Source organism: Scomber japonicus, chromosome 5 (genome assembly GCF_027409825.1).
Source record: "Scomber japonicus isolate fScoJap1 chromosome 5, fScoJap1.pri, whole genome shotgun sequence".
Lineage (NCBI taxonomy): Eukaryota > Metazoa > Chordata > Actinopteri > Scombriformes > Scombridae > Scomber > Scomber japonicus.
In genome coordinates, this window is record NC_070582.1 from 17,947,250 (window position 1) to 17,974,092 (window position 26,843).

General features: G+C 38.3%; 1 protein-coding gene across 1 annotated transcript; it reads left to right on the forward strand.

Annotated features, from left to right (window-relative positions):
* Window positions 1-1,168: 1,168 nt before the first annotated feature.
* On the forward strand, window positions 1,169-25,436 carry chd2 (chromodomain helicase DNA binding protein 2). The gene is made up of 42 exons (XM_053319169.1): window positions 1,169-1,457; window positions 2,814-2,872; window positions 3,021-3,089; window positions 5,741-5,795; window positions 7,245-9,231; window positions 12,264-12,501; window positions 13,073-13,159; window positions 13,365-13,426; window positions 13,915-14,037; window positions 14,373-14,555; window positions 14,744-14,883; window positions 14,997-15,222; window positions 15,310-15,410; window positions 15,684-15,725; window positions 15,840-16,018; window positions 16,135-16,259; window positions 16,364-16,580; window positions 16,671-16,760; window positions 16,856-17,046; window positions 17,161-17,349; window positions 17,485-17,647; window positions 17,823-17,975; window positions 18,780-18,851; window positions 19,189-19,338; window positions 19,435-19,583; window positions 19,665-19,761; window positions 19,844-19,936; window positions 20,071-20,241; window positions 20,412-20,581; window positions 20,667-20,708; window positions 20,840-20,979; window positions 21,061-21,199; window positions 21,286-21,436; window positions 21,737-21,856; window positions 21,969-22,088; window positions 22,567-22,707; window positions 22,859-22,975; window positions 23,105-23,283; window positions 23,375-23,474; window positions 23,562-23,754; window positions 24,283-24,520; window positions 24,606-25,436. Exons 5-42 carry the CDS (start codon window positions 9,170-9,172, stop codon window positions 24,886-24,888), a joined length of 5,436 nt encoding a protein of 1,811 aa, XP_053175144.1. The 5' UTR covers window positions 1,169-1,457; window positions 2,814-2,872; window positions 3,021-3,089; window positions 5,741-5,795; window positions 7,245-9,169; the 3' UTR covers window positions 24,889-25,436.
* The last annotated feature ends 1,407 nt before the right edge of the window (window positions 25,437-26,843 follow it).

Consider the following 26,843-nt stretch of genomic DNA (forward strand, 5'->3'; position numbering starts at 1 on the left):
AATTTTGTGGAACGTATTCTTACGTAAAATATTTGGCGTGTAAGTGCTTCCCTGTTCAAGCCAATCTAACCAGTCAGTTAATATAAGGCTATGTTCAGTTCACTTGTAATGTCTGGATTTGTTATGCACTTGCAGGGCACTCTTGTTGCTAGGCTGAGGATCTTTTTAAAGAAATCTTCCCCTGCAGAGAGCATGCGCAGCCCTGTGGAACATATCATTGGCCAGTGATGGGGGTGGAGTGCATACCAGAGACTCCACAGACTATCTAACAAAGGCTGCAATGACTGAACAGCCAAAGTTTGCCAAGTTTGGTTGTTCTTCTGATTTAGTTTGTTCAAACTTTTTCCCGGTCAAAACTAATTATTCGACTAAATCAATCATGTTGTCATATTGCCACAAGCAGGTGGACTTCTCTCAAGCATTGACACTTGATTCATGTTCAGTAACACTTTTTAAAGTAGGCCTTACTGTTAAAGCTGCTTTTCAATCCCACTTTCACTGGAAATATAAATACATACAAACTTTTAGTTGAAAATGAGTATATTCAAAACAGATGTCCCTCTCTTCAGTGTGGTGCGTGTATTTCTCCAAAAAGACTCCAGAGACTAAGGCATTGTCTTTACTCTCTGTTACTCCTTCATCATAAATAGTGGTAATCAGAAAGCCTACATATATATCAAGATATTTGAACTATGTTGCACAAAAAACAGGGAATAAACATGTTATTGCTGGTGTATTACCATTTCTGCATCACATTCACCCTTACAAGACCCTCAGAGTAACAGGGTCATGGGAGGCCTGTGTTGTTTGAAACACCAAATATTCAAAAATATAGTCTGTATGGTCTATTGTTAAAAGGGAAGCATGGAAGTACACACACTGGTGCACAGAGAAATTGTATTTGTCAGCCCTATCTTCACACATTTACAGTAACATTGTGCCACTATGCCACAATTGTCTTTATAAAACTACCTTTAAAAATATAAAGGTTGTTTCTGTATGAGTGAGTGGTAAAAACTGTTTAGCTTGATTTGACTGATTTACTGCTAAATGTGATGTGTGTCCGTGCGTTAGTAACAATAAGCGCCATATAATTATTTTGGTTGTTTAGAAATGTGTTGAAAAAAATGTTTCCAACTGTATTGCTATGTGTTTTGACTGAGTAAATATGAGTTTAAGCGGGTTTCAGATTGCTAACAATTGCTAGCTTGACGAGGCTGGAGAGGAAGTGGAGTTTGGCTTACGTTGAGAGGAAAGTGGGCAGAGCCGCTGAAGAATATCAGCTCAGGGAGAGGCAGAGAGGAGGACACGCACAGCAGAGGAGCAAGGCGTTGAGTACGGAGAGGAGAAAGAGCGGAACGATGCGGCCGAAACACCCAGCAAATCGACGTAAAACACCAAAAAATACGCCACCAACCATGGCAGATGACGGGGGATAGCCACGGCCTTGGACATGGGTAAGAACTTAAAAGCAATCATACATTAATAGCTGTAAAATACAAACTAGTGGTGGAGGGCAATATGGTGGAAAGAACGACAGTCAGACGCAGTGTTGTAAAAATGGCCATGGCGTGTTGTTAGCGAACAATAAAGAAAACCATCTAGAGAGTGTAAATTGCTTAAAATATTGTATTAGAAGATTGAATTTGCATGTTTGCTCAACCCTGTATCGAGTTAACTTCGTTCACATTTGGACAAGCACATTTGTGCTCGACCTGTTTGGAGTTATTTCAACCTACGCATTTAAAATATGCTTTGTCCTTGAAAGGGCAAATGCCCTTGTCTGAATTTGGTTGACAAAAACAACAAAAAATAAGCAAATGTTTCGTTTTTTAAAATGCTGTATTGAGACTGAGTGACAACAACATAACAAGCGTCAGTGTAATTTTGTTAATTTTCACTATATTCGTTTTTTAAGGGTTTCCTCGAATTGCAAATTGAATAAATATTTAAAAATTCGACACATTTCACACAGTATTCTACCACAGAGTGTACCAATGTAGTCTCTAACAATATTTAAGTAAGCGTTTGATGTTTAATACTTATTATTCAATAATTGATTAAATAAATTGTGGGAAGTTATAAAAATGCTCCAAAATATGTTTATTAGCCACAATGCTTCCAATGTAGACATTACACATGAGCAACACTTGATTTCTTTGTCAAAAAATGATCTATATGTTAAAAGAAACTTAGGTATACTTCGAAATACAAAATAGGGTGTTGGCTTTTAACCCTTTGAGGTACTGAATGGAGAAGTAATTTAAATATTTACATCAGTTTTGCTTTTCCATCTTACATTAAACCTGCAAGACATGTAAAGGAGATTTTTCTGCCAGAATGCATGAACACAAGTATGTGAATTTGAGGAAACAAAGTACTGTATTAAAATTATGTAAAAAAAATAAAACCATCTTAATATCACAGTCTCCTCGACGAGGTATGGATTTATCCACTTGTGAAAACTAATACTACCCATATGAAAAAAAGATTATATACAATCTTTTCTCAAGTATATTTGAATCTTTAACTATATATTGATAAATCCAAAGGATTAGTACCACACTGCACAATACACAATGTCCTCACTGAGCCATTACCAATAGGATATTAATGTTAAGGACTTTTTTGAGCCACCAAGAGAAACAAATACATAACATTTTCCCGTTGAAATATACACCCATTTCTTTATGATTTTCTTAATATGTTAATTACATTTGATGCATAAAAAAAAGAAAGACAAACAGCTTAGGTAAGTCTGATTTTGTTAAGTTTGACTACAAATGTTAATAATCACATTTTGTATTCTATAGGGATTCCCTTGATGTTTCACGCTAAAGAAGAAAGGAGATCATCTGATCCGAGCAAAATGGTATGTTATTTTTAACCCGTCCAGGCAGCAGTTTCAGTGTTGTTCGCAGCCTCAGTAGCGTCTTTGTATTTACTGCCATATACACGTAGCCAGTAGGGTGTGCTGTTGTCACATTTCCTCTCTGAGCATCAATTTTCCTGTTTTAAAGGGTTGCCATTAAGCCAACATGGAGTCGTGAATTGAAGGATTTGGGCGACGTGCACCGCAAAGCCGATTTGTAAGTATTATTTTTAAGATAGATTAAATACCTTTTAGAAGATTCATTGCATGTAATCTGTGCATTGAACTCTTCACATCTGTCAAATCATAGATTGAACTAAGCATACAAATTGAATAAAAAGATTGGGCAACATGCATATTCCCGCTTTTACTTAAAACTGTGCTGCCCCCTAGTGATGCAGTGACAAACGTCCACTACGAATAATAGCAAAGTGATCAATTATGTTAAGTCGGACAGCCATTTCATGATGAATTTTCAGTAATTGTTCCCTGACTTAATTTTGTGGTCAGGTGTAAATTAAATTAATGTGAAATTCATATTATTTAAACCCTTCAGTGGTTTTAAGCTTTCATAAAAATCAACTTAAACAACCTAGCATACTGCTGAAATGTGATTTCTTTTTTTTTTTTAATCTTGAGACAACCCGTTGTTGTCTTCATTGATTGATTGCTTGCAGCGCTGTCTTTTCTTGCGCATTTAGCGTGAGTAATATTGAATTTTATCCTTAACGTAAGTAATCAATTCATAACAGATTCCTTAATACAATTGTAATAAACATTAAGTCAACAAAAATCTAATGAGCCAGATCTGTCTTATGTTCGTGTTGGACATCTGACTAGCTAGCTAGCCCACAATACATAATCTTAGTGATTATTCTTTTAAGCGTAACCCTGCCCCATTTAAGAAAGTCACATAGTGACAGTTATCACATTACACCCACATCAGCTTTAAAACAATAACTAAGACAATACATGAATTTGGTGGGTGTGAGAACCCAAAGGAGGCATCAGATTTTGCTTTATTTTCCATATTCAGTAAAGAAACTGACCAACTTGTTGTATAGGAAGTAGCACATCACCTTCCAACTTAATATACCCCTGCCCGAAGTTGGTGTATCATGTGATGTGATTGGTTGTGTTTCGTAATCAAACATTTCGGATTGCTTTACCATTTCACGGCTTACTTGGGTGTTACATCTCCACTTTAGAGTTGTACTCAAAATAAGAAGTTGAACTAAATCACGTTATCTCAGCTAGCATGGATAATGTTAAAAATGTAGACTCCGATTCGCGCTGTGTATATCCTTAGCACATAATGCGTTATCTGTCAGTAGTTTAAAAATATGTTAAAATATTCCATTTTATTTGATTATTGTTTTGAAACTGATTTTGCCTTTCTTCATCAAATTAGTACTATATGCTAATTTGGTCATACAGCACTCAACAAATGCAAATTGCGGTGTGTAGATGACATGACAACAGTCTTGATTATTTACTCATGCCACTACTTTAGATTTCTAACACCTGAAAACAAAAAAATCTCTTGAGAAACCCCAAATGTCAACGAGTAAACGTGAATAATATGATCACTCTCTGCCTTTACTGGCAGCTGTGCTATTAGTTGCTGTGAAAAATGCATTTGCAGTAAATATTAGAGAAGCCTTTTTTTAAATTCAGAGATGCACTAATGTGGGATGTCTGGAACAATAACGTTAACCTATTTGTGATCAATATGTATAGCTAATAATGTAGCCATTTTGCATCTTCAAAACATGTACACTACTTCACAGTTCATGTGTAATAATTGAAAATCACATTTTTTATGATGTATAAAAGCATTTCCATAGACACCACTCAAATAAATCAATCTGAACACAGAAAAGCTTTTTTTTGGTTGCCCTCTTCAAATGTATTTGTACAAAGAGCCTACAGTGAGAAATCCCCTCAAAAGAACCTAAAGGCAGAATCCTATTGTTCAATTTCCAATTTCAAATGATTTTTAATTTAATTTGGCTATATGACAACTCTGAGATGTAATTGTTCCTCAAGAAATACACCACACACCCCAGTGTGAAATGTACACAGAGTGATGTGTGTTTTAGTTGCATCTGCACATCAAAATTACATCTGAAATCTATTTTCCAAAACTCCTCTGAGTAGTTGAGAGGTTGTAATAGATGAAATTGTTGTTGTAATAAGACATATAATCAGTTAAAATACCTTGTCAAATCCCATCAGTGAAACAATAATAACATTCCCATCACTTGCTTCATTTGGCCTTTCATACCTAGTAAATCACTATAGGATGCATTTAACTACACAATGTTGATTTAACCAGCAGAACAGTTATATTCTGCTGTCATGTTCTAACAATGTTGTTAGTAGCTGTGATTGGGAATATTGCTGTAAGTAAAATATGACAAGGTGCATTTTACTCAACTGATTTTTAGAGCTCTATTACAAATGGGGGGAAAAAAAGTTCCAAATAGAAAAAAAAACAAAAAAACTTTTTCTAGTCTCAAAATATTTAATGATACAAACATGAGAGCTAGACTTAGGCTTAACATAATTTTGTCAAACAATTTCCAGCTTTATCAGTGAATAGAATATGTATAAACATGTTTATTAATCAAAAGGTATTACTCTGCATGTCAGAGAAAGTCTTGATAAATCATCACATTCAAATGGTTTAATAGCTGAAAAAAGTAGTTCATCATATTAATCATCATAGTCTGCTGCAATTTACCTTTTAAAACAGAAGAAGGGTCAAACATGTTAATGCCAGGCACTTGTTTTCAATGTCTGTGTGTATCTGATCTGTATCTTACTGTATGATATAATTCATTGTTCTCCTTATCTCTTCCACAGCAGAGACATGGACTGGTGTGAAGGCTTCGAATTTTGAAAAAAAGAAGACAGCTCTGTAAGTTTTTTTCTCCATGTTTGACCAGATTATTTAATCAAAATGTGATGAGTTGAAAATTTAACTTTTCAAGAGCTCAATGTTCAATTTAGCTCATTTAGATTTCCAAATGATTTCCCATTTTAAGCAGGCCGCCCACATTTACATTGATGCTATTCACTGTTAAGTTTTTAAGGCTAGCAAAAGACAGATGTTAGCAGGTAGAAAACATGAACAGAAGTGTTGTTAAAAGGCCAAGTTTGTAAATGTAACTAGATGGTAGTGCATGTACAAGAATTTTAACATTGTGTACGTGCTCACTATAATCTTATAAATAAGATGTATTTACTGTGACTTAAGGTGGACATTGGCAGTATTGCCTCAACATAGCCACACTTCTGAAATATTTTTGGCCTTTAAAGTTGAAAACATGATAAAACACTACCAATACCATGGATATTTTTTATTTTATTTCACTGTGGTATTTCAACACTTCAAGAGCTATGAGGGACTTTTCTGATTTTTAGCAGTGGGTGTATGAAAATTTGCATTGTTTGAAGGGCTGCTTTCAGAGTTTTTGGATGCTGTTGTGTTTTTCATCTGTTGATCAGTCGTGCCTTGGCTTTGGTGCCTGGTAATGTTTTTGTCAAACCAGGAAATTTGTCTTAATTGACATTTAAGCAGTGTTTGCTCATATTTCAGTGTTTTGTTGTTTTTACCGTCATTAGTTTAAACATCCTCGTTGTTGCGTAATGAAGTTTTACACATATCACATGACTTGACTTAGGCTAACTCCTAACTCGTCATACCCCTGGTGGACAGTCGTTGAATTTTTTGTTGTGAGTTATTGGAGCATTTAACATCTTACAGACTTCATTTTACTTGTAATTTCGAACCAACCAAACCGCATAGCAATTAATTGGTCTACAAACATTTGACAGAACTTACATTGCTAGTATAGCTTTTTGCTTTCCTGGCTCCTAATGCAAACAATTCCTGTGTGGTAGCTTCTGTCAAATCTATTTATATCATGGGATTACTAAAAAGTTGTGTCTTACTGGAACTTTTACAAGTCAAAATTTGGCTGTACGAGAGTATTTCAACAGCTTTGATCCTAAAAGGCAGAAGTTACGAAGCATGATTGTAGACCTGTCCAAACCTTTAGATTGTGTTCTACATGTCAGGTCGATATGCTGCATTTTAGGTACAATTCATGGGAATAGTGGATTTCTTAACATTTTAATACTTTTTTAAAACAAGTGTAGTCCTACAAATGCTCATATTTCAGAATGACACATGCACTTGCAAAGTGCTAGCTAACGCAACGGAAAGCTAGCTACGTATGTAACTTACCTGTATTAATTGTAGTGCAGTTTAGCATGCCTTCTGTAACTGCTGGACAGTGAATCATTACTCATTTCAGTTGCACTGTGGGCTTACAACTTTTCCTTCTTTTTTTATCCTATCAAGACCCCATTCAACTGGATATTGCTGAAGTGGAGACAGCGTTGTTTAACGTGAAGATGGCAAGTGATTTGGCGGTTAGCCAAACTTTGACAAGATGAAACCTTTTTTCGGACTGGATTTTCACTTTTTGGATTTTTACTTTTTACGACAACATGGACACTGGAACACCGTTGCTGGCTGTGTAGTGGACTCGTTGAAAAGATTACACTGTTGTTTTTGGGAAAGAAAATCAGCCTTTGTACATTTGATATTCAAATGTTGTTTTTAAATAAAGTGTATGTCCTCGTATTTTTTTCCTGACTTTGTTTCATTAGCTGATGAACATGGAAATTACAAATGGATACTTGGCGCAATGTTTTGTTAACGTTAAAGTCTTCTTAGCTCGGCAGTTGGTTTTAATATCAGTTCATCTATTCAACAAATTAGTTTCGTTAGCAATATTTTCTCTCACTTATCATCATGATTTGCCAGTATAATTTAAAAGCCAGTGTCAATGCTTAAGTTCCGAACTTGATTGACGAATCTGTTAAATGCTTTCATATTCTAGTTTCCTGTAAATGAAATTAGCCCCTCGATTGACAAGATAAAAGGGAAAATAGTTGATAAATCTGCACCCTTTTTGCTCCTATTAGTCCTACTAAATCCTGTCTCCATCAATTAAAAACAGTTGAGGAGAACACTTACTTGGGAAGACGGCATTACAAATAGTTAAAATGGGATTTGGTGCAAACAGAAATGGTTTCCAAGGGCTCTCTAAAATGGCTCCTGGTTGTCCTTCTTCCTGTCTGAGCAGGAAGTGATGCAATTACTGCAAAAAAATCTATTCTTTTACACCCTCTCTAATTCTTCTTACCTAAATGAAGTAAGAAGAAAGGTGTCACTTTGAAGGCTTGTGTTATACAGGCTAAAAACATATGTGAGTTTATATAAAAGCAAAATTTAAACATAATAAAAGGGGAGGGACTTAAACATCACCTGAGTGTGGGGTAAATGGAAATAACGTCAATCAAAGGCAAAGCTTTCAGAGCTAGGAAGGAGCTCTAGATGGCGGCTGAGCCTTAGGAAGGGTGCCATGGGCTTTCGTCAGACCGTTTTTCTTGCCTGTTTTTCGGCCGAAACCGCTTCTTTTTGCTCATAAGTTATGGCTCTAGTCATACGATCGGTGTTTTAACGGGAATTTAAGCGTTTCGTGTGTTTTTTGGACTGTTTATTCGAGTCGTTGGAGCCGTCTGTGCTGGGGGAGTGCTTGTCGTTGTTTTCCATACTGGGCTCTGGCAGCCATGGCGCGCCTCCATTTTTAGTGTGCTGCTCGCCTCTGTCGCTCTGAGTCTGTGACAGTACATGAAGACAGAGAAGGCCTACAACATTATTTTTTTTAAAAACAAGACTCCCTTATTTTGTAATTTATTATTTAAGTTATTATTTTTAGTTTGCCTTTTTTTTTTTACCCGAGTCGGATAATTATTTAAACTCTGATACAGCGAATCTAATAGTCGGTTTATAGGCTACCACCTTTCTCCACATTGAATTGGTATGTTTACATTGTGTAGTGCCTAAATTACTGATTTTCTCACGCTTAAATCTTATTTTTCCAAACCTTCATCTGATGACGCAGTTACAATTAATTGCATGCGGCTTGATCCGTGGACTATATTGAAAGACATACGTTGAATATTTCACTAACTGTAACAGCACCTGTCCTTTGCTCTTTGCTGTAATTTTAAATAAGCGATAAATAATGAGCCTCAAATTTTTCGATTTATTGGCTTTTTCTCTTCTCGTGTCGCACCGCCTGGGATTGAACTGCCACCTGAGCAAAGGCAATCTTGTGGGACTTGTATGATAGTTCATGCTTCCTCCAACTTTTTGACAGTAAATACCTGGACAAAAGATCATCCTATCCAAAAAGATTTTTTCAGGATACTACGATGATGAAGACTAAAAGTAAAAAACAAGAGGATGAAGGCTCGGCCCAAAGCAATGCATCAAGGTATGATCCATGTACTTCTTTTTACCCTTTTCATATCTGGTTTGATTGTTTACCTTGTCAAGCATGGTTGATCACCTGTGTATACATTGACGACGTGGTTTTGATGAAGTGCACCACTGTCATGAATGACCTTGCTATTGTTTAATAGCCACACCCTGATTTTTCCTACCATTTCTTACACTCAATACCGAGGTTTGAGGCCTCTGTTAATACATCATTGTCCACAAGATGTATGTGCTAGACCCAAGGAAAACTTATTTGTCCTGTATTATATTGCAGATGTTTTGCCACATACGTCTCCTATCGCTATAATGAAATGTGACCTTGTCTTACTAGTTGGTACTGCATTGCACCATTTTTTATCAACGTTGTTGTTTTTATTTATTTCAGAAACAATGTATTGCTTTGGCTTTCCATATGGTCTGAAACATTTCCTCTATTTTGTATGAGTTATATGTAACATACTGTGCAGTATGTTTGAGCTTAAATATATTTGCCATGCAGCTACAGTTTGTATATTCTACCTGAAGGCCTACTTTAAAAGAAATCTGAATCTTAACTTTAAGTTTTGACCAAGTTATACAATTTATGAAATTCAAGTTTTGCCATGTATAGTTATTTCTACTATTAGAAGCCTTACTTCTTAATAATGTTAATGACTTGTAAATTATTTTGTCTTATTTTACATAAATGGAAAAACCTAAAACAACTTCACTCAGCATTGGTTGTGAAGTTATGTTAGTGTCAACATGATCATGTTACACCATTTTAACCTACAGCTTTCTATATTTGTTTCCAGGGGAGGGTTATTTTTACTTTTGGTTCTATGGGTCTTATGTGAATGTACAGTTTAAATTTAAACACGTGTCTTCTGAAATATGCTGATTGTTTATAATTATAATTACATAATTTCTTTCACTTACCAAGCAAGGTATTTTATCCATTGATGGGACTCAATCACATACATTTATACGTGTAATTATATGTGACTTTAAAGTATTATTTAAGTTAAAAAGGCACTTCTTGTCTTTATTAATATTAAGCAATGTGAAGATTAATGTGTAAATTGTGTCTGTTTTAACATGTCTGACACCTGTGAATGTTACAACAAAATGTTATTTTCTTTTTAAATCTGGGTATTTTTTTATTATTGCATTTCTTGTCAAGTAGATCATATTGAAAGGCCTGTCACTTAATATGGTGACTTCTTTTTTTTTTCTTTTTACAGAATTGTCTCTTTATTATAAAGATGGTGAATATTTACACGTGTGTATTTATCATCCACAGGTATCTTAATCTTATGAAAAGGAGTGGAAACATCGTTCTATTTTGATCAATAAAGATGTTTTGAAAAACTAATATCAAATCATTTGCATGTTGTCAGGAATACTGAAACTACACAAAGAGACTAGCCATTATTTAATAAAATAGATGTCGGTTTGTATTTACTATATCAATGCTTAGATTTGCTGCCATTTTGTCCCAGCAAATAATGCTGCCTGACCTCAATAGACTGTTGTGGTTTTAGCCAAAGACACACAAGTTTGGATGTTAAAAGCAGGTCATAATCCTCAAAGCATTGTACTGAGTGTACACTGCAGCAGGTTACATCACACTTGTAGTTTTTGGTGTGTGTGATCTTGTGGCAGCCATTTTAGTGTTTGAGCTGGAAGTGAAATATTCCCTCGTCTTGACATGAGGCCAACTTTGTCACTTTGACCAATGAACATTGTGAGCATGCAGAGCTGCAAGCCAGTAAAAGAAAATCTGGTGACTCTGTGTAACATAATGTCTCACTGAAACAGTGTGTACATGTTCTCCTGAGTCTCAAAATGGCCCTTGCTTTGCCTGCCCAGCTTTGCTCACTTATCTGTATTTAAAAGTCTGCTACATGGAGGAGGAACAGGAAGAGTTTAGACACTGGAAAGCCTGAATGCTGTGCTCCTATAGGCTACATTTCCACCTAGCAACACGTCACCCAATAGTAATTTGAGATATTGTCTTTGTCCCGCCCATTTCTGACCTCACTTAAAGCGGAAGGAGCCATGCACTTCCGAGTTTGGTTATTGAAGGAACACAAGTGACAGACTGCAATCTGTTAACAGTTGTATCATTATTGTACCATCACTTACAATGTAACTATTTAATTCAGGAGCCCTTTCAGTATTATTTCCAGAATTGTATATGAGAGACTATAGAAATTATTCGTTTTTGTTAGCATGATAAATACAAATCTTTTCAAACTTAAAAACACTCACTATAAACATTAAAAACAAGGCTGTTTGCAAATCTTAACTTTTTTGAAAGGCATAAACACACTTATATTGTATTTTGTCCATGTGAGGCTTTGATTGCAGGGATTGTTTTTTGAGTGGGTACAGTGCCCCCTTGTGTCCAATGTAGGAGGTACTGCTGGCACAGGAAGCAGACAAGACAGGTCAACATGCCAAGCAAGATATTTTTATCCCTTTTTGGGATCAATAAAGATGTCTTACCTTACTGTACTGTACCTTCATATTTAGCCTTTCTTTAGCAATTTTTTTCACCTTTTCATGCCTCAATAAATCCTCCAAATGAAACCTCTGACAATAAATCAAAATGTTAAGAAATGGCAATAAACATTGCTTAATTTTAAGTAATCTGTCAACAGTGGGAGTAATGACACTTTAAATGTTTTTTCATATAATTCAAGTTATTGTAGTATTTTCTGATTTATATTACTGTTATACTGCCTTGTGAAATTGCAGTTAGGATCAGTTTTAAGTAGCTACTGCAGCTCTATGAGGGAGGGGATGAATGCTTTAAAATTACTGTAAGAGGATTTGTGTGCCTTTAGAAAGAATGAAGACTTATGCCATCACACTCTTCCTGTTCCATAGAGAAAGTCAATTTTAAGACATTTTTCAATTGTTGCCTTTATTGCCTTAACTCGCATCTCACAGTGTTGTTGCTGAGTGTACAGAAATACTGAAGCAGTAGTTCAGCGAATGCACTTCAACATGGAAAGAATGAACATGTTCTTGTTCCTGTAGCAATTCGGCGTCAGAAGAATCCAACCGCTCAGCATCGGAGTCTGGGAGTCAGTCAGAGAGTGAACACGGCAGCGAGAGGAGGAGGAGATCCCACAACTCCGAGTCAAACAGCTCCTCAGAGTCAGAGAGTCATTCAGAGTCAGAGAGCGAGTCTGCAGAGTCCAAATCACAGCAGACAGCAGCAGAGGTCAAAGACAAGCCAGTTAGAAAGAAGGAACGTCTGGCAGATGTGAAGAAGGTAAAGGCCACTGAATTTTTAGAGAGGCAGCTAGATTGTTTGTGGTGACATACTATTTCTGAAGCAGATTTAAGGTTCCTGTCCTCTAATAATGAGGGCTTAATTGACTTTGTGTAATCGGACTCTAAACCTGATTATGAAGGCTTAACTTGCAGGTCACCAAATAGTTGCTTCCTTAGTTATGTAAGGTTTACTTAAGCCATTCTGTTTTTGTGTCCTAATTCCTTACTATACACAGATTCTCATCAGGTTTTAAGTATGTAGCATTAATAATTAAAAAAAGAAGGTATACATACTCCACTGCAAAATTAAAATAATCTAGGAAAACTAAAAGTATTAAATCTTAAATAAAAACCTTTGCTTTCTCAGTGTGAAATGTATTTAGCAGTGGTATTTTCAAAGTTAGTTTGATTAAAGTCAGTTGGCACATATACTGTATACATTACTATTAGTACAGCACTATCAAGTACATTATTATTGTGTAGTATTAACTTGTGTTAATAACAATGTTATTTGTGTAGTGTTGCAGAAAGTCAGTGGTTATCTGACAGTAGATGTCCTCTGATTACAGATGTGGGAAGAACATCCAGATGTGTATGGAGTCAGGAGGTCAAATCGCAGCAGACAAGAGCCGGCTCGCTTAAACATAGGAGCTGAGGTATGCAGATAAATAACAAAAGTTTAAATTAAATAGCTCGAACAAGAGTAGTTAAACAATACAGACACATAGTATACAGTAATGGTTTAAAATATAAGCCATTGCTGCCATCTAGTGGACATTATGTAGAAGTGTCACAGTCACCTTTCACACAGGGAAGGAGCTGCTCCTGAAAGGTGTGTGTGCTGTACCACTGTATTTACAGGGCAGCAGTGACTCTGAGGGTGAAAGTCCCAAGAGGAAAACATCACGGTCTAAAAAGAAAGAGTAAGTATTAAGGTTGTAAACATTCAGGTGATTCAATTACTATTTTATTGTTGTTATTTCATTTACAATTTGACCTTACGGCACCATGTTTTAAAAAAGCTTTTTTAATGATGCCATGTTGAGACACTGAACTCCTCTGTTAGCACGACTGTTTTGTTATTGAAGATGTGACCCATACAATACTTCTTCAGAGTTCATGTCCGTTTGTGTCATTGTGCTGCCAGTCTGTGTTCATATTGTGATTCTTATCATTTATGCTTATTTTTAAATGGGTATCTGTTTGCTCAAAATTGGCTATGGGCTCAGTTAGTTTCAGCCAGCCAGGTGGTTTTATACATTTACATCAAATTTGATCGGTCAGAACGGCGGCTCATCCCTGATCAAATTGGGTTGTGTTGAACACCCTATGGCCGGTACTTTGGAAAAAAATAGTAAAAATAGCAGTGATGGGCCTTGAGGGTGAACTTGTGGCATTTCTTTGTTGTAAGAAATATCTGGAAAGATGATGACTCAAATGATGAAGAGGAGGAGGAGGAGGAGGAGGATTCCGACAGTGCAGACAGTGAGCAGGAAGAGAAAAAAGTTAGATCCAGACGACTTCCTGCTAGAAGGTAAGAGAGAAGCGAGGCCTGGCCATCAGACAGCTACCCACTGGTCATCTCCAATTCATTCCATATTGTGTGATCAGTTGTTTAAGTGCATATTTATCCTTTTCTTTGGTTTAAGTTTAATATCTGAATGTGGCAGCCGGATGTTGTACAGTCTGAAATTTGAAATTCTATTTAATAATAAAACATGATACAAATATAATTTTTTAAATCCTAAAAAAACAAAGGTGGCCGTCAGCTGCAGTCAGGTGATTTGGGTTTGTGAAAATGAACCAGGAGTTTATTCCATTATCGTTAAGCAGTCTGCCTGTTTCTCGGCTTAACTTAATGTTTTACAGACCTCAGACCAAATCATCAACAAGCAAAAAGCAACTGTCTCAAAAAGGAAAGAAGTCCAGGAAACAAGAGTCGTCCGCTGATGATGATGACGACGACGACAACGATGATGATGATGATGACGAGGATGAGGAAGACACTCCAAAGAGACAGACACGAAGAAGGGGTGCAACAAAAGTCAAAAGGTGCCTTTCTGAACCCAAAGTGTTTTTTTTCTTTAATATTTTGATGCATTTTGGTACATTTACCTCACGGTTATTACTGAAACCTTTTGTGTCAGTACTTATCTGGTATTTTAAACTTGCTGACAAGTCCCACTGTAAGATGTTTCACATACTTATTTCTTATCTGTTTCTTTTCTGTTGTGTTACAGTTATAAAGAAGATCAACATGACTTTGAAACAGACTCTGATGACTTGATTGAAATGACGGGTGAGGCATGGGAGGAACAGCAGGACGATGACAGCGAGACCATAGAGAAAGTGATGGACGCCAGGATAGGCAAAAAAGGAGGTGATGCATTTTAATTTGTCTTTCACCATAGAGAATAATAAACCGTTTATCACGGTTAGTAATGAAATGTATGCAGTCTAAAATATGTTTTACTAATTGTTTCGCTCTTCTAGCCACGGGGGCGTCCACAACTGTCTATGCTATGGAGGAAAATGGGGACCCATCTGAAGGCTTCGACCCCGAGAATGATGAGGGGGAAGCTCATTATCTGATCAAGTGGAAGGGCTGGTCTTACATCCACATCACATGGGAGAGCATGGACTCTCTGACACAGCAAAAGGTCAAGGGACTAAAGAAGCTGGACAACTTCAAAAAGAAAAACGATGAGCTCAATTCATGGTGAAAATCCTTACTTTTAGAGCAACAGTCAATTGAAACGGCATGTCTTTTCAAGAATGTCATAGTTCATTGTGGTTGTGTTTGTAGGTTGAGGAGGGCGTCCCCTGAGGATGTTGAATTTCATAACTGCCAACAGGAGCTCACTGCTGACTTGAATAAACAGTTCCAGTTTGTGGAGCGTATCATTGGTAAGAGTTTTTATACTAACGCTGCAGATTTAAGATAAAAGCTACCCTTACCTTTTGTTACATTTTTACACATTTTTTTGTTTAGGTTAAAAGGGTTAGGGTTAGGCTATTAATAAGGTAAGGGAGTGCGGGGGTGGGACATTGGAGGGAGGAGGTGTTGTTGCTGTTCAAGTTTTTTCAAAGTGCTGTGTGAAATGCAAGAAAGGTAAGAGTAGCTTTAATATGTGCAACAGATTATTTTATTCATCCTGAAATTAATTCTGTCATCAACAGCAACAAAAACAGGAAAGACACCAGGATCCTCTGACTTCCCCTGTAAGTCCTGTTTCTAAATGTTCACATTACTGCAACATCCTGCTTTAAATGGTGCTGTTGACTTGTATATTTTACACAACAATCAAGAGATGTGTCTGTCTTTAAAACTTGCAGCACATAGTCACAAGACATCGTCCTCCAATGAGCCTGAATATCTATGCAAGTGGATGGGCTTACCTTATTCAGAGTGCAGCTGGGAAGATGGAGCGTTGGTTAGAAAGAAGTTTCAGCACTGCATAGATCACTTCACAAACCGAAACTCCAGCAAAACCGTCCCCTCTAAAGACTGCAAGGTAATCATAATGAACTCACATGCTCACATCTCCAGTTTATTATTTTAAATTGAAATTAAATAAGATTCTATTTGTGGTTTATAATTAAAGAAATGTGTGTTGTACTGTGATCTCAGGTGTTAAAGCAAAGGCCAAGATTTGTTCCACTGAAAAAACAACCATCATATATTGGAGATGAGACTCTACAGCTGAGAGATTATCAGCTGGATGGGTTGAACTGGTTGGCTCACTCGTGGTGCAGGTACGGTGTAAATAAGTATATTACTTTGTGTGGTTTTGGTCATCTCATTTAAAAATAACTGTAAGAAAGGTTCAGCCATCATTTGTCCTCTTCCTTCTCCTCAGGTGCAATAGTGTTATCCTTGCCGATGAGATGGGACTGGGAAAGACCATCCAGACCATCTCCTTCTTGTCTTACCTGTTCCACCAGCATCAGCTCTATGGACCCTTCATACTGGTGGTGCCTCTTTCCACTCTCACCTCCTGGCAGAGGGAGTTTGAAACCTGGGCGCCAAACATGAATGTCGTGGTCTACCTCGGTGACGTCATGAGCAGGAAGACGGTAAGTTTGATTAGTTTGCTTGGATTTTTTTGGTACATTGATCTCAAGAGTTGGTTAGATAAACTTCCACACTGCTTCTGCTTTGAATAGATCCGTGACTACGAGTGGGTGAACCATCAAACAAAAAGAATCCGTTTCAATGCACTATTAACCACTTACGAAATTCTACTTAAAGACAAGGTAGGTGCAGTGGTCTGTTTTCATATTTTTACCACACAGTATTTATGTGCCTGAGGAGAATCAATCACTCACAATATCTTAATGTTTTACTCCAGGGGGTGCTTGGGAACATCAACTGGGCATTCCTGGGTGTGGATGAGGCTCACAGGTTGAAGAATGACGACTCCCTGCTGTATAAAACATTAATGGAGTTCAGGTCTAACCACAGACTCCTCATTACTGGCACTCCTCTGCAGAACTCCCTCAAAGAGCTCTGGTCACTGTTGCACTTCCTCATGCCTGACAAGTACGTGCTGGTTTAGATCTTTAATGTAATACTGAAAAAAAGCAGTGGAAAAGTTATCAGTTTGAATTCCAAGGAGGGATGAGTGACATTTGTTATCTCTGTTGTGCTCACCAGGTTTCTCTCCTGGGAGGATTTTGAAGATCATCATGGGAAAGGAAGGGATAATGGTTATCAGAGTCTTCACAAAGTCCTTGAGCCGTTCCTTCTCCGACGTGTCAAGAAAGATGTGGAAAAATCTCTGCCTGCCAAGGTGGAGCAGATCCTCCGCGTAGACATGTCTGCACAACAGAAACAATTTTACAAGTATGACATTACTTCTGTCCTTTGTAACCTTTATATTGTACCTGTCTTTCACAATTACAGCTTGTATGACTATTAAACATACAGTAGCTGCATTTTTTCTCTCCATTAACTTAATTTGTTCCCGAATATTTCCAGGTGGATTTTAACAAGGAATTACAGAGCTCTTGCCAAAGGCACCCGAGGCAGCTCTTCTGGCTTCCTGAACATTGTTATGGAGCTTAAAAAGTGCTGCAATCATAGTTTCCTCATTAAACAGCCTGAGGATGTAGAAGCTGAAACAGCACAGGAACACCTGCAGGTACATCTCCATGTGAACCCTCTTTAGCTTCCAGCATCACCTCAGGATAATCTGCTCTACAACAGATATGAGTTTACTTAACATAGAAGAATACACTACAGTCACAACAGTGGGCTCAGTCCTAATGAATTTTTCCTGAATTTCAGTGTTCACACTGTATCTTTATATGTCATAGAATCTGGTGAGGGGTAGCGGGAAGCTGGTGCTTCTGGACAAACTGCTAACCAGGCTGAGAGAAAGAGGCAACAGAGTCCTTATCTTCTCCCAGATGGTCAGGATGTTGGACATTCTGGCTGAATACCTCTCCAAGAGACGCTATCCATTCCAGGTAAGATTTGCACAATTTTGGGCTGAATTTAGTTTTCACTCAGGACTCGCATGCAAAACATATTGTTAGTGTGACATTTGGTTCCGCTGTGTTTGGCTTATAGTCATTCGAGCAATGCTACGGTTTGTATCAGCATCTTAAAATCTGTTCCACCTGATACAAGATTATAGTTGTTTGGGAGTAAACACCTCTGTGAGATGTGCACAATTTCCTGCCTGGGTTACTTTATTATAGATCTAAAGGGCACATTTCTGATGCATTTATGTAAAAGGGAAGTACATGATGGAAATTTAAAAAGTGAGAAATGTGTTTAGAGAACCTTTTTCATGCTCCCACCGGGCTCCACTATCAATTTTCTGTAAAATTGAAGCCAGCTGCATCAACAGTGTCTCCAGAAACTGAGTTTAGACTGACAGTTTAGGAAGACATACTAATGTTTTTGACTGTTGTCTTATTGGTGTTTATGATGAAGGGAGATTTTGGAGTTGTCGGAGGGGTGGGGGTGTTCGAGCTGAGGATCGGATGTCAGTGTTGTTGAACACATACTTCACCAGACTGAGAGTTCATGTTGTTATTTATATCAACAAGCTATTTTCTGCTGAAGGCCACAGGACTTCTGCAAGTCACTCAACTCGGATTGTTTTTGCTGACTTAGTCTTTGTAGACTGTTGTGATCAATCTTGGGCATGCAGACTCCGCATAATGGCTTGTAAAACAGGATGATGATTAGTATAGCAGATAGCAGACAGCAGGCCAGGAAATCTTCAGAGGTTAAATGTTGCTCTTTGCCTCTGTCCTCTTTAGCGGCTAGACGGTTCCATAAAGGGAGAAATCCGAAAGCAAGCACTTGACCACTTTAATGCAGAAGGCTCAGAGGTATGTATACCAAAAAACCTACACCACTGACTGATCATCACAGAGAATTTAAGTGAAATTGTATTTTTGCGCACTAAATATTTTTTCCAACCACAGTAAGTAAAATATTGAAGTTAAAAAAAGAAATGCCAAACACACTCAAATGCACTTTTTTGATTATTAGAATATCACAAACTCTGGGCAAAATTTCTACTTTTTAATTAACATTTATTCAAATGACTGAAGTGACTCTTTAGGATCTCCATTTTTTTTCTTGGTATACAAAATAAAAGGCATATTTGCTGTTGGTGATATTTGCTGGATGAGATCTGTATAAACATTTTTATCTGTTTTCTAGGACTTCTGCTTTCTGTTGTCCACAAGAGCTGGAGGTTTAGGGATAAACTTGGCCTCAGCCGACACTGTAGTCATCTTTGACTCTGACTGGAACCCTCAAAATGATCTTCAGGCACAAGCCAGGGCTCACAGGATTGGCCAAAAGAAACAGGTGATCTATGATGACTTTCCCTGTAAGGGCACAGCATAATTTGTAAGATTGGTGTTAAGTGAATAAAAAAACTATATCAATGCTTTCCCCTCATAGGTGAATATATATCGACTGGTCACTAAAGGAACGGTCGAGGAAGACATCATTGAGAGGGCAAAGAAGAAGATGGTTTTGGACCATCTTGTCATTCAGAGAATGGACACCACTGGTCGAACTGTGCTGGACAGCAACTCAGGAACCACAAAGTAAGTAACTTGATTTTGCTGATTGATCATTGACATACTTAATCCCTCTGCATGTTCAGCATTGTGGCATTTGTCTTACAGTTCAAACCCGTTCAATAAAGAAGAGCTGACTGCTATCCTCAAGTTTGGTGCAGAAGAGCTCTTTAAAGAGGCAGAAGGAGAGGAGTCTGAACCACAGGTATTATAGTATCTTCATTATCTTCTGTGCATTGAAAACTCTTGTGTCACATGTTTAAACCAGACTGTCTTTGTTTCTGCAGGAGATGGACATCGATGAGATCCTGAGGTTGGCTGAAACAAGAGAAAGTGATCCAGGCTCAAGTGCCACAGACGAACTTCTGTCTCAGTTTAAGGTACCTTCAAGTTTTTTTCCCGTATGGAGCTTAAGATCTACTTTTAGCCCTGGAGCTCAAATTTAATATCAACCATCTAGCTTTCTTTCAAACTCTGAGACTTTGCTTTGTTTTGCCTATGCATATTGCTACAGGTGGCTAATTTCTCCTCCATGGAAGACAGCACCCAAGAGTTTGAGGAGAAGTCTGTGCGTGACTGGGATAATATCATCCCGGAGGAGCAGCGACGCAAAATTGAGGAGGAAGAGAAGCAGCGGGAAATGGACATCTTCATGCTGCCCAGAAGCAGGAGTTCTAACAAGCGGGTAAGAAGAGAATTATGGGCTTTTTTTGTTAAATGAAATCCTGTTTTCCCATTTTCCAGCACTGATTGCTTTTGGACTCTACATTAAAATAAGACTTTTGCATTTAAGCAAACTCAGCTTTTAAATCAGACCTATTAGATTTGTAAGAGTGCAGTGCCTGTGTTTTTCAGGCTCAAGCCAACGATAGTGACAGTGACGTGGGCTCCAAACTGAAGCACCGCTCGTCAGGCTCCGAGAGCGAGACAGACGACAGTGACGATGACAAGAAGCCAAAGAAGAGAGGTAGACCTCGAGCCCGCAAAAACAATGTGGAGGGTTTCACTGATGCAGAGATCCGCAGGTAAGGTGTTTTTTCTGCTGTTCTGATTTATTGGTCTTCTTTCAGGAGCACAATTAAAATATATTCATAATTGTATCGTTAACAGGTTCATTAAGGCATACAAGAAATTTGGATCTCCACTTGAAAGGTAAGCACACTGGAACATCATATAAGTAATTGTATTATTTGGTCAGTAATAAATGAACAATTAAGTTGTTTTGGCTCCTTTTTTGTCACTTTTCACAAACCACACAATAAAGTGCTTTTTTCTGTGGCCAGGTTAGAAGCCATCGCCCGAGACTCTGAGCTGGTGGACAAGTCTATAGCAGACCTGAAAAGACTCGGGGAACTGATTCACACTAGCTGTGTAACTGCAGTGCAGGAACACGAGGAACACCTTAAAGAGAACCCAGTTGAAGGTAGGTTGGTTTTAGTTGTGTAGGCATCTTCAATTATACAATGTTATCCCAAACTGAAAATGACGTGTGTTATTATTCCAGCCAAAGGTCCTGGGAAACGACGAGGAATTAACATCAAGATCTCAGGAGTGCAGGTCAATGCCAAGTCCATCATACAGCATGAGGAGGAGTTTGAGCCTCTGCACAAAGTGATGCCCTCCAACCCTGCAGAGAGGGATAAGTAAGCTACCACTGCAAGCAAGAGAAGATGTTCAGCAAAGTGTATCCATCTTGCAGATTAAATTTGACATTGTTCTTTTTTTACAGATTTAAGCTGACATGCAGGGTGAAAGTAGCCCACTTTGATATTGAATGGGATCTGCAGGACGACATTCAGCTCTTACTTGGTATCTATGAACACGGCTTTGGGAACTGGGATCTGATCAAGACAGACCCTGACCTTAAGCTGGCTGAAAAGGCAAATATCTTATTTCTACACTTAGCACTTAGTTGTACATGGTTCTCAAGAGAAGAAGAATAAAACATATATATTACAACTTAAATTTATACTGTTATTGTAAGCATTTAGACTAAAGCTGAGTTTTCGCAGTATTATGAAAGCTTTGAAAACAACCTTTTACAAGTCAAGATTTGGTCAAGAAGTTTTTCCAAATTGTAAATGCAGTTGGATTTCTCTAATGTTTTTACACAATAATCTGCACTTTAAAATGGTGTACCAGAATATGAATGAAGCTAACATTTATGTACCTCTGCATAGATTCTACCAGATGATCCAAGTAAGAAGCCTCAAGGTAAACAGTTGCAGGCGAGAGCTGAGTATCTTCTGAAGCTGCTGAAAAAAGAACAAGACAGCACAGACTCGTCCAAAACAGAAGAGGTATGCTGACATTAATCACTGAGTAACTCATCCACAATGTTCCTGATCTCCACCAAGAGACCCACCACCCACCACCCACATACAGTAGCTCATCCAGTCTCTTCCTCTAAAGGTCAAAGTTAGGAAGAGGAAGCCTCGGGTGAAAAAGGACAAGATTCTCAAAGATGAGCAAGGCAACGACATCTCCTCCCCCCGCCTGTCAGACAACCCGTCTGAGGAGGGTGAGGTCAAGGTCTGTATAGCAAAACCATTAAAAACATGTCATAAGTAGGTGTAGACTCAATTATGCTTCTCTACTGAGGTTGACTGGTGCCTACATTTACATATGATGGTTCTTTATCTACATTATATTCAGGGCCCCATTGTAGCTGATGTGGTCCTAAAAATGTGACTACAGTGTCAGTAATGTTTGATGCCAGAGAGGACAACATAGAGCATAAAGAAAAGAAATGTGCTATCGTCTATTGTTGCCTTACTGAGAACTTTTTTATAAGGAACAATAGACACTTTTGATTTAGTAATCTATCAAAGCCATTTCTGCTTGTATAACAAAGTAAAACATCAAAAAATAGACACATGTTAGTTCAGGTAAATCAGATGTCAACAACTACAGAGTAACCACTACAGCACCTCCACGGAGAAGTATAATTCAAAGCCACAATCTTTGTCTTTTTGTGTTTGACCCACTGTTGTATCTCATGTTTGAGCAGGATGATGGAACAGACAAGTCCCCTGCCAAGAAGAGACAAAAGAAAAAGGATAACAAAGAGAACAAAGAAAAACAGGGAACTCCTAAAAAGGAGAAGGAAGGGGACAAAGAAAAGAAAGGCACCAAGCCCAGAAAAGAAAAGGTATTTTAATAAAGAGTTTGTGACTTGTGGGGTCATGTGCTTTGCTCATACTGTTTCAAATTCACATGATGGAAAGCAGATTTATTTTTTCATTGCACTTCTGTTTGGTATACTGAACACAATCATGATGTCTTGTGTTTTTGTCTTTAAGCCTAAAGCAGCCAAAGGGAAAAAGACTCAAGGCCCAGTTCACATTACAGCTGGGTCTGATCCCATTCCCATTGAAGGAAAGGAGGATGATGAACTAGACCAGGAGACATTCAGTATTGTGAGTTTCTTGTTCAAATAATACATTTTCCCAGGGTCTGATGTGAATTTGAGGACCATGGAGTCAAAAGGCAGCGCTTATAATATTTTATATGTAATACAATAATAAGCATTTTGTGTATGTGTCTAGTGTAAGGAGCGCATGAGGCCAGTAAAAAAGGCCCTGAAGCAGCTGGATAAACCAGATGAAGGCCTGTCTGACCAGGAGCAGCTCCAGCACACACGCACATGCCTACTGAAGATTGGAGACCGAATCACAGAGTGCCTTAAAGCCTACAGCGACCCCGAACATGTCAAAACATGGCGACGGTAAGATGATTATATATGATCTTTGTTGAAGTAATAATGAAGCTAAGCTGTTAAACCCTGCTAATCATTATTTTGTGCCTTTTTTTGGCAGAAACCTCTGGATTTTTGTGTCTAAGTTTACAGAGTTTGGTGCGAGGAAGCTTCACAAGCTTTACAAAATGGCACAGAAGAAACGATCACATGAGGAAGAGGCAAGTTGTTTGAGTTTCATATTTAACACCCTGCTTATCGAATGTAATGTCTCTACTAACACTGAAATGGATCTGTGACATTTCCAGAAGGAGCAGAAGAAGAAGGAGGACCCTGCAGGGAGAGGAAAACCTTTCAGACCAGAGCCCTCTGGTTCTAGTCGAGACTCTACGGGAACACAGCCATCCTCTAAATCTGGATCTCACTCAACTCAGTCAGGACCCCATGGACACCACAGAGAACCATACAATGCGGCTAATAAACGGCACTTCGGCAATGATGGTACGTATGGAAATAAATACAATTATGTATATATTGGTAGCACTCTTAAGCCTGATTTTTGCTTCTGCGTCGGAGCGACGCCGTTGCTACGCCGTTGTTGACCATTTGAAGTTCTGCGTTGAGGGAACACGTTGCTAGGGGGTGTGACTGTGTGTGTGTGTGTGTGGTTTCAGAGGAGTCTCTATCTGTATCTTTGTTTACCTTCTGGTCACAGTGGCATGTAGCATTGCGCTATGTGCTCTAATAACAGAAAACACATACCTTTTGTTCATTATTAAAATAAAGCAACTGCTGGAGGAACTGATGTTTTGACCGGACCAATCACAGCCCTTGCGGTCCGCGTTGCCATGATGCGTAGTTAGGATTTTTTGGAGGTACACGTCAGGCTACGGCGTAGGGGTCCGCGTCGACACAGAGGGCTACACGCAGCTATGCCATCGGTCCTACGCAGAAGCATAAATCAGCCTTAAATCCTGTTTAACCAGAGCAATTCTGTTATTTAATATCTTGTACATATTTATTTTACAGATAGGGGAGACTGGCAGAGGGACCGTAAATACAATTACCCTGGTAACAGCAACCAGTCATGGCAGGGGGACAGGCATCATCCGTATGATCGCTACAAGGATCACTATGGTGATCGACGTCCACATGGAGACTATCGCAGCTCAGGCAGTTACCGCAACAACACCTCCCCTCGAAAAAGGCCATATGATCAGTACAGCAATGACCGGGACCACAGGGGTCACCGACCCTATTACGACAGGTCAGTTGATGAAACTTGCTCATGTATTTTGGTGTAGTTGTATTGAAATATCAGGTTATAAAAACTTCTGTGATTGATATTTCAGGCATCCTGACCCGAAAAGAAGACGTCCTGATGAATTCCGTCCCAACTACCACCAGGGAAGAGATGGCCCTCTTCAGGACTTCAGGAGGATGCCAGAGCACAGGCCAAGTGGCCCACCAGGTTCAGAGCACTACAGCAGGCCCTTCCACCCCGACAAACCTTCTCCTCTGGACCCTCGCTCCCCGCAGGCTCAGAAGTCTCCCCAGGACTCCCGCTCACCACTGGAGCGGCCTGCAGAGCTGAACGCTGCCGCAGACCCAAACTGGAACAACAGGAAAACATAAAGTCTGCCAGGGCTGGCTAAGAAACTGATCTGGGTGTTTTGTCCAGGGTCAAAGCCACATGCTGCTGATGGACAAGTCTGGACTCGCCAATCATAAGCTCACAGTTGGAAAGGGAATCAACATGTACCCTCTTTTCCAGCAAAACCAAACTATTTTGCTCTTTTCCCCCACAGTGACTGACTGTGAAACATTTGTGCCCTGAAGAAAGACGTTTGCTTCCTCTTGTCATCTTCATGATGAAAAAAACTAAAACGAGCATCTTTATTTAAATGAATTGACTCCATCAGTCAATCATGATAAGACTAAGTGGAATACTTATGGATTCTTAGTCCCATGGACTATTATCTAAGGAAGATTTAGGATATATGAACTGATGACTGATCTCAATCCTAAAAGTGCCTGAAGGTTTTGGCCTTTCTGAATGCTAAATGTATGGGATTATTCCCAAAGGAACCATGACATGGACATTATGTTTTGTGTTTAGCTTTAAGTCATGCAAATGATGTCATTAGAAGATTTTAGTACAAAAGAATGTGTAATGTGTTATCATCTGCGACATGTAGCTGAACCGAATCATGGCGCATCACCATGTGGGTTTAAATGGTGGCACAATGCGATGGCCTAAGCCTAAATTCGAATGATTAATCAAGCCAGTAAGTTCCCTCTACATACGAAACAGAAGTTTAAAAAGGTTTTAGCAAATCCATATTCCTCATCTGTACAGATAATCATTATTTCTGTAATTGTGTAGCGATAAAAAATCATTGCAATCTTTGTTCACTATAACCACTTTCCTAATAGTAGGCCCAATGAAATGGAAGCTTTGTAATCAGTATTTATTGCAACATCATGTGCAAAGGCTCATAACACTATGACTTAGAACAATCCTTTATTTTTGCCTTTCAGTATTATGATGGTTAAAAACGGTACTTCAGTGTAGATTAATTCATTGCACCCATTTTTCCTCCTATAACTACTCAACTATCTCTGAAAATACTACATGATTAAAACATTTCTTTCCTTATCTATGGTTTGACAATATTTTTGATATTCACAGACAGTTGCGCTGTTGCTGGTAGGTTGTTAGAAGGGTTGTCAGGAAATTGCTGATGACATTTGATTATGTTTATTACCTTGTGTCACTCTTCCTGTGCCAAATCTGGCCCTGCTCTGGCCCTCATTTGTTTCTTACGCCTCTCCATTTGTGCCTTATTTATGTGCGTATTATCATACTGTGTATTGGTTCATGGATAGTGCTGGGGTCAAACACAAGCAGGATGTAGTATTAAACAGTCACATTTTAAGGAAATTGCTCTGAATGATTGACACATTATTCAGTGAAAACCGGTGAAGGGACCATGTATCTTGGTAATTTTTGTGCGGTTCTGTGTTTTCTGACAGATTTGATGATTTGAGGGAAAATATAAAGAAATCTTGTGTGTTTTTGTCCAGGGCACTTAGCCAAACCTGTTACAGTGAACAGCCAGCACCTCTTTCTTCCACATCAAGCAAGCTACAGTTCTTGTATCATATGTTCTTTAAGAAAGTCTAAATAATTTATATTTGTGACAAAACCACTCTTCATGAGAAATGTGCTGTACATATGTTTGGACATATGTAATAAACTTTGTTACACGGCAGATGTGTTTGATTCCTTATGGGTGACTTGATTAAAATACATTTAATTGATCGTAATTGCATCACTGTAATCTCTGTCAAGTATGACTGCTTTAAAAGCTTTCAATAGATTTTCTGGGTTGATGGGTGGAGGAAACACATGTTCAATATTTTAGAGACATGTTGATAGATGACATCACCTGGGTAACACTTGAAGTCCCCCTTATTTAGCTATATAAGCAGTTAATAAATGGTTTATAACACTATAATCTAGTTCTAATAGATGGTACATTTATAATATGTAATATAATAGTGTTATTAAGGTACAGTTCGTATTA

Excerpts from the sequence above, each read along its gene's own strand:
- chd2 (XM_053319169.1), top strand. The coding sequence starts at position 9,170 with ATGATGAAGACTAAAAGTAAAAAACAAGAGGATGAAGGCTCGGCCCAA. Across the intron at positions 18,852-19,188 it reads TTAATGCAGAAGGCTCAGAG|GACTTCTGCTTTCTGTTGTC; the intron begins GTATGTATACCA and ends TCTGTTTTCTAG. Across the intron at positions 22,089-22,566 it reads CTGAGGAGGGTGAGGTCAAG|GATGATGGAACAGACAAGTC; the intron begins GTCTGTATAGCA and ends ATGTTTGAGCAG.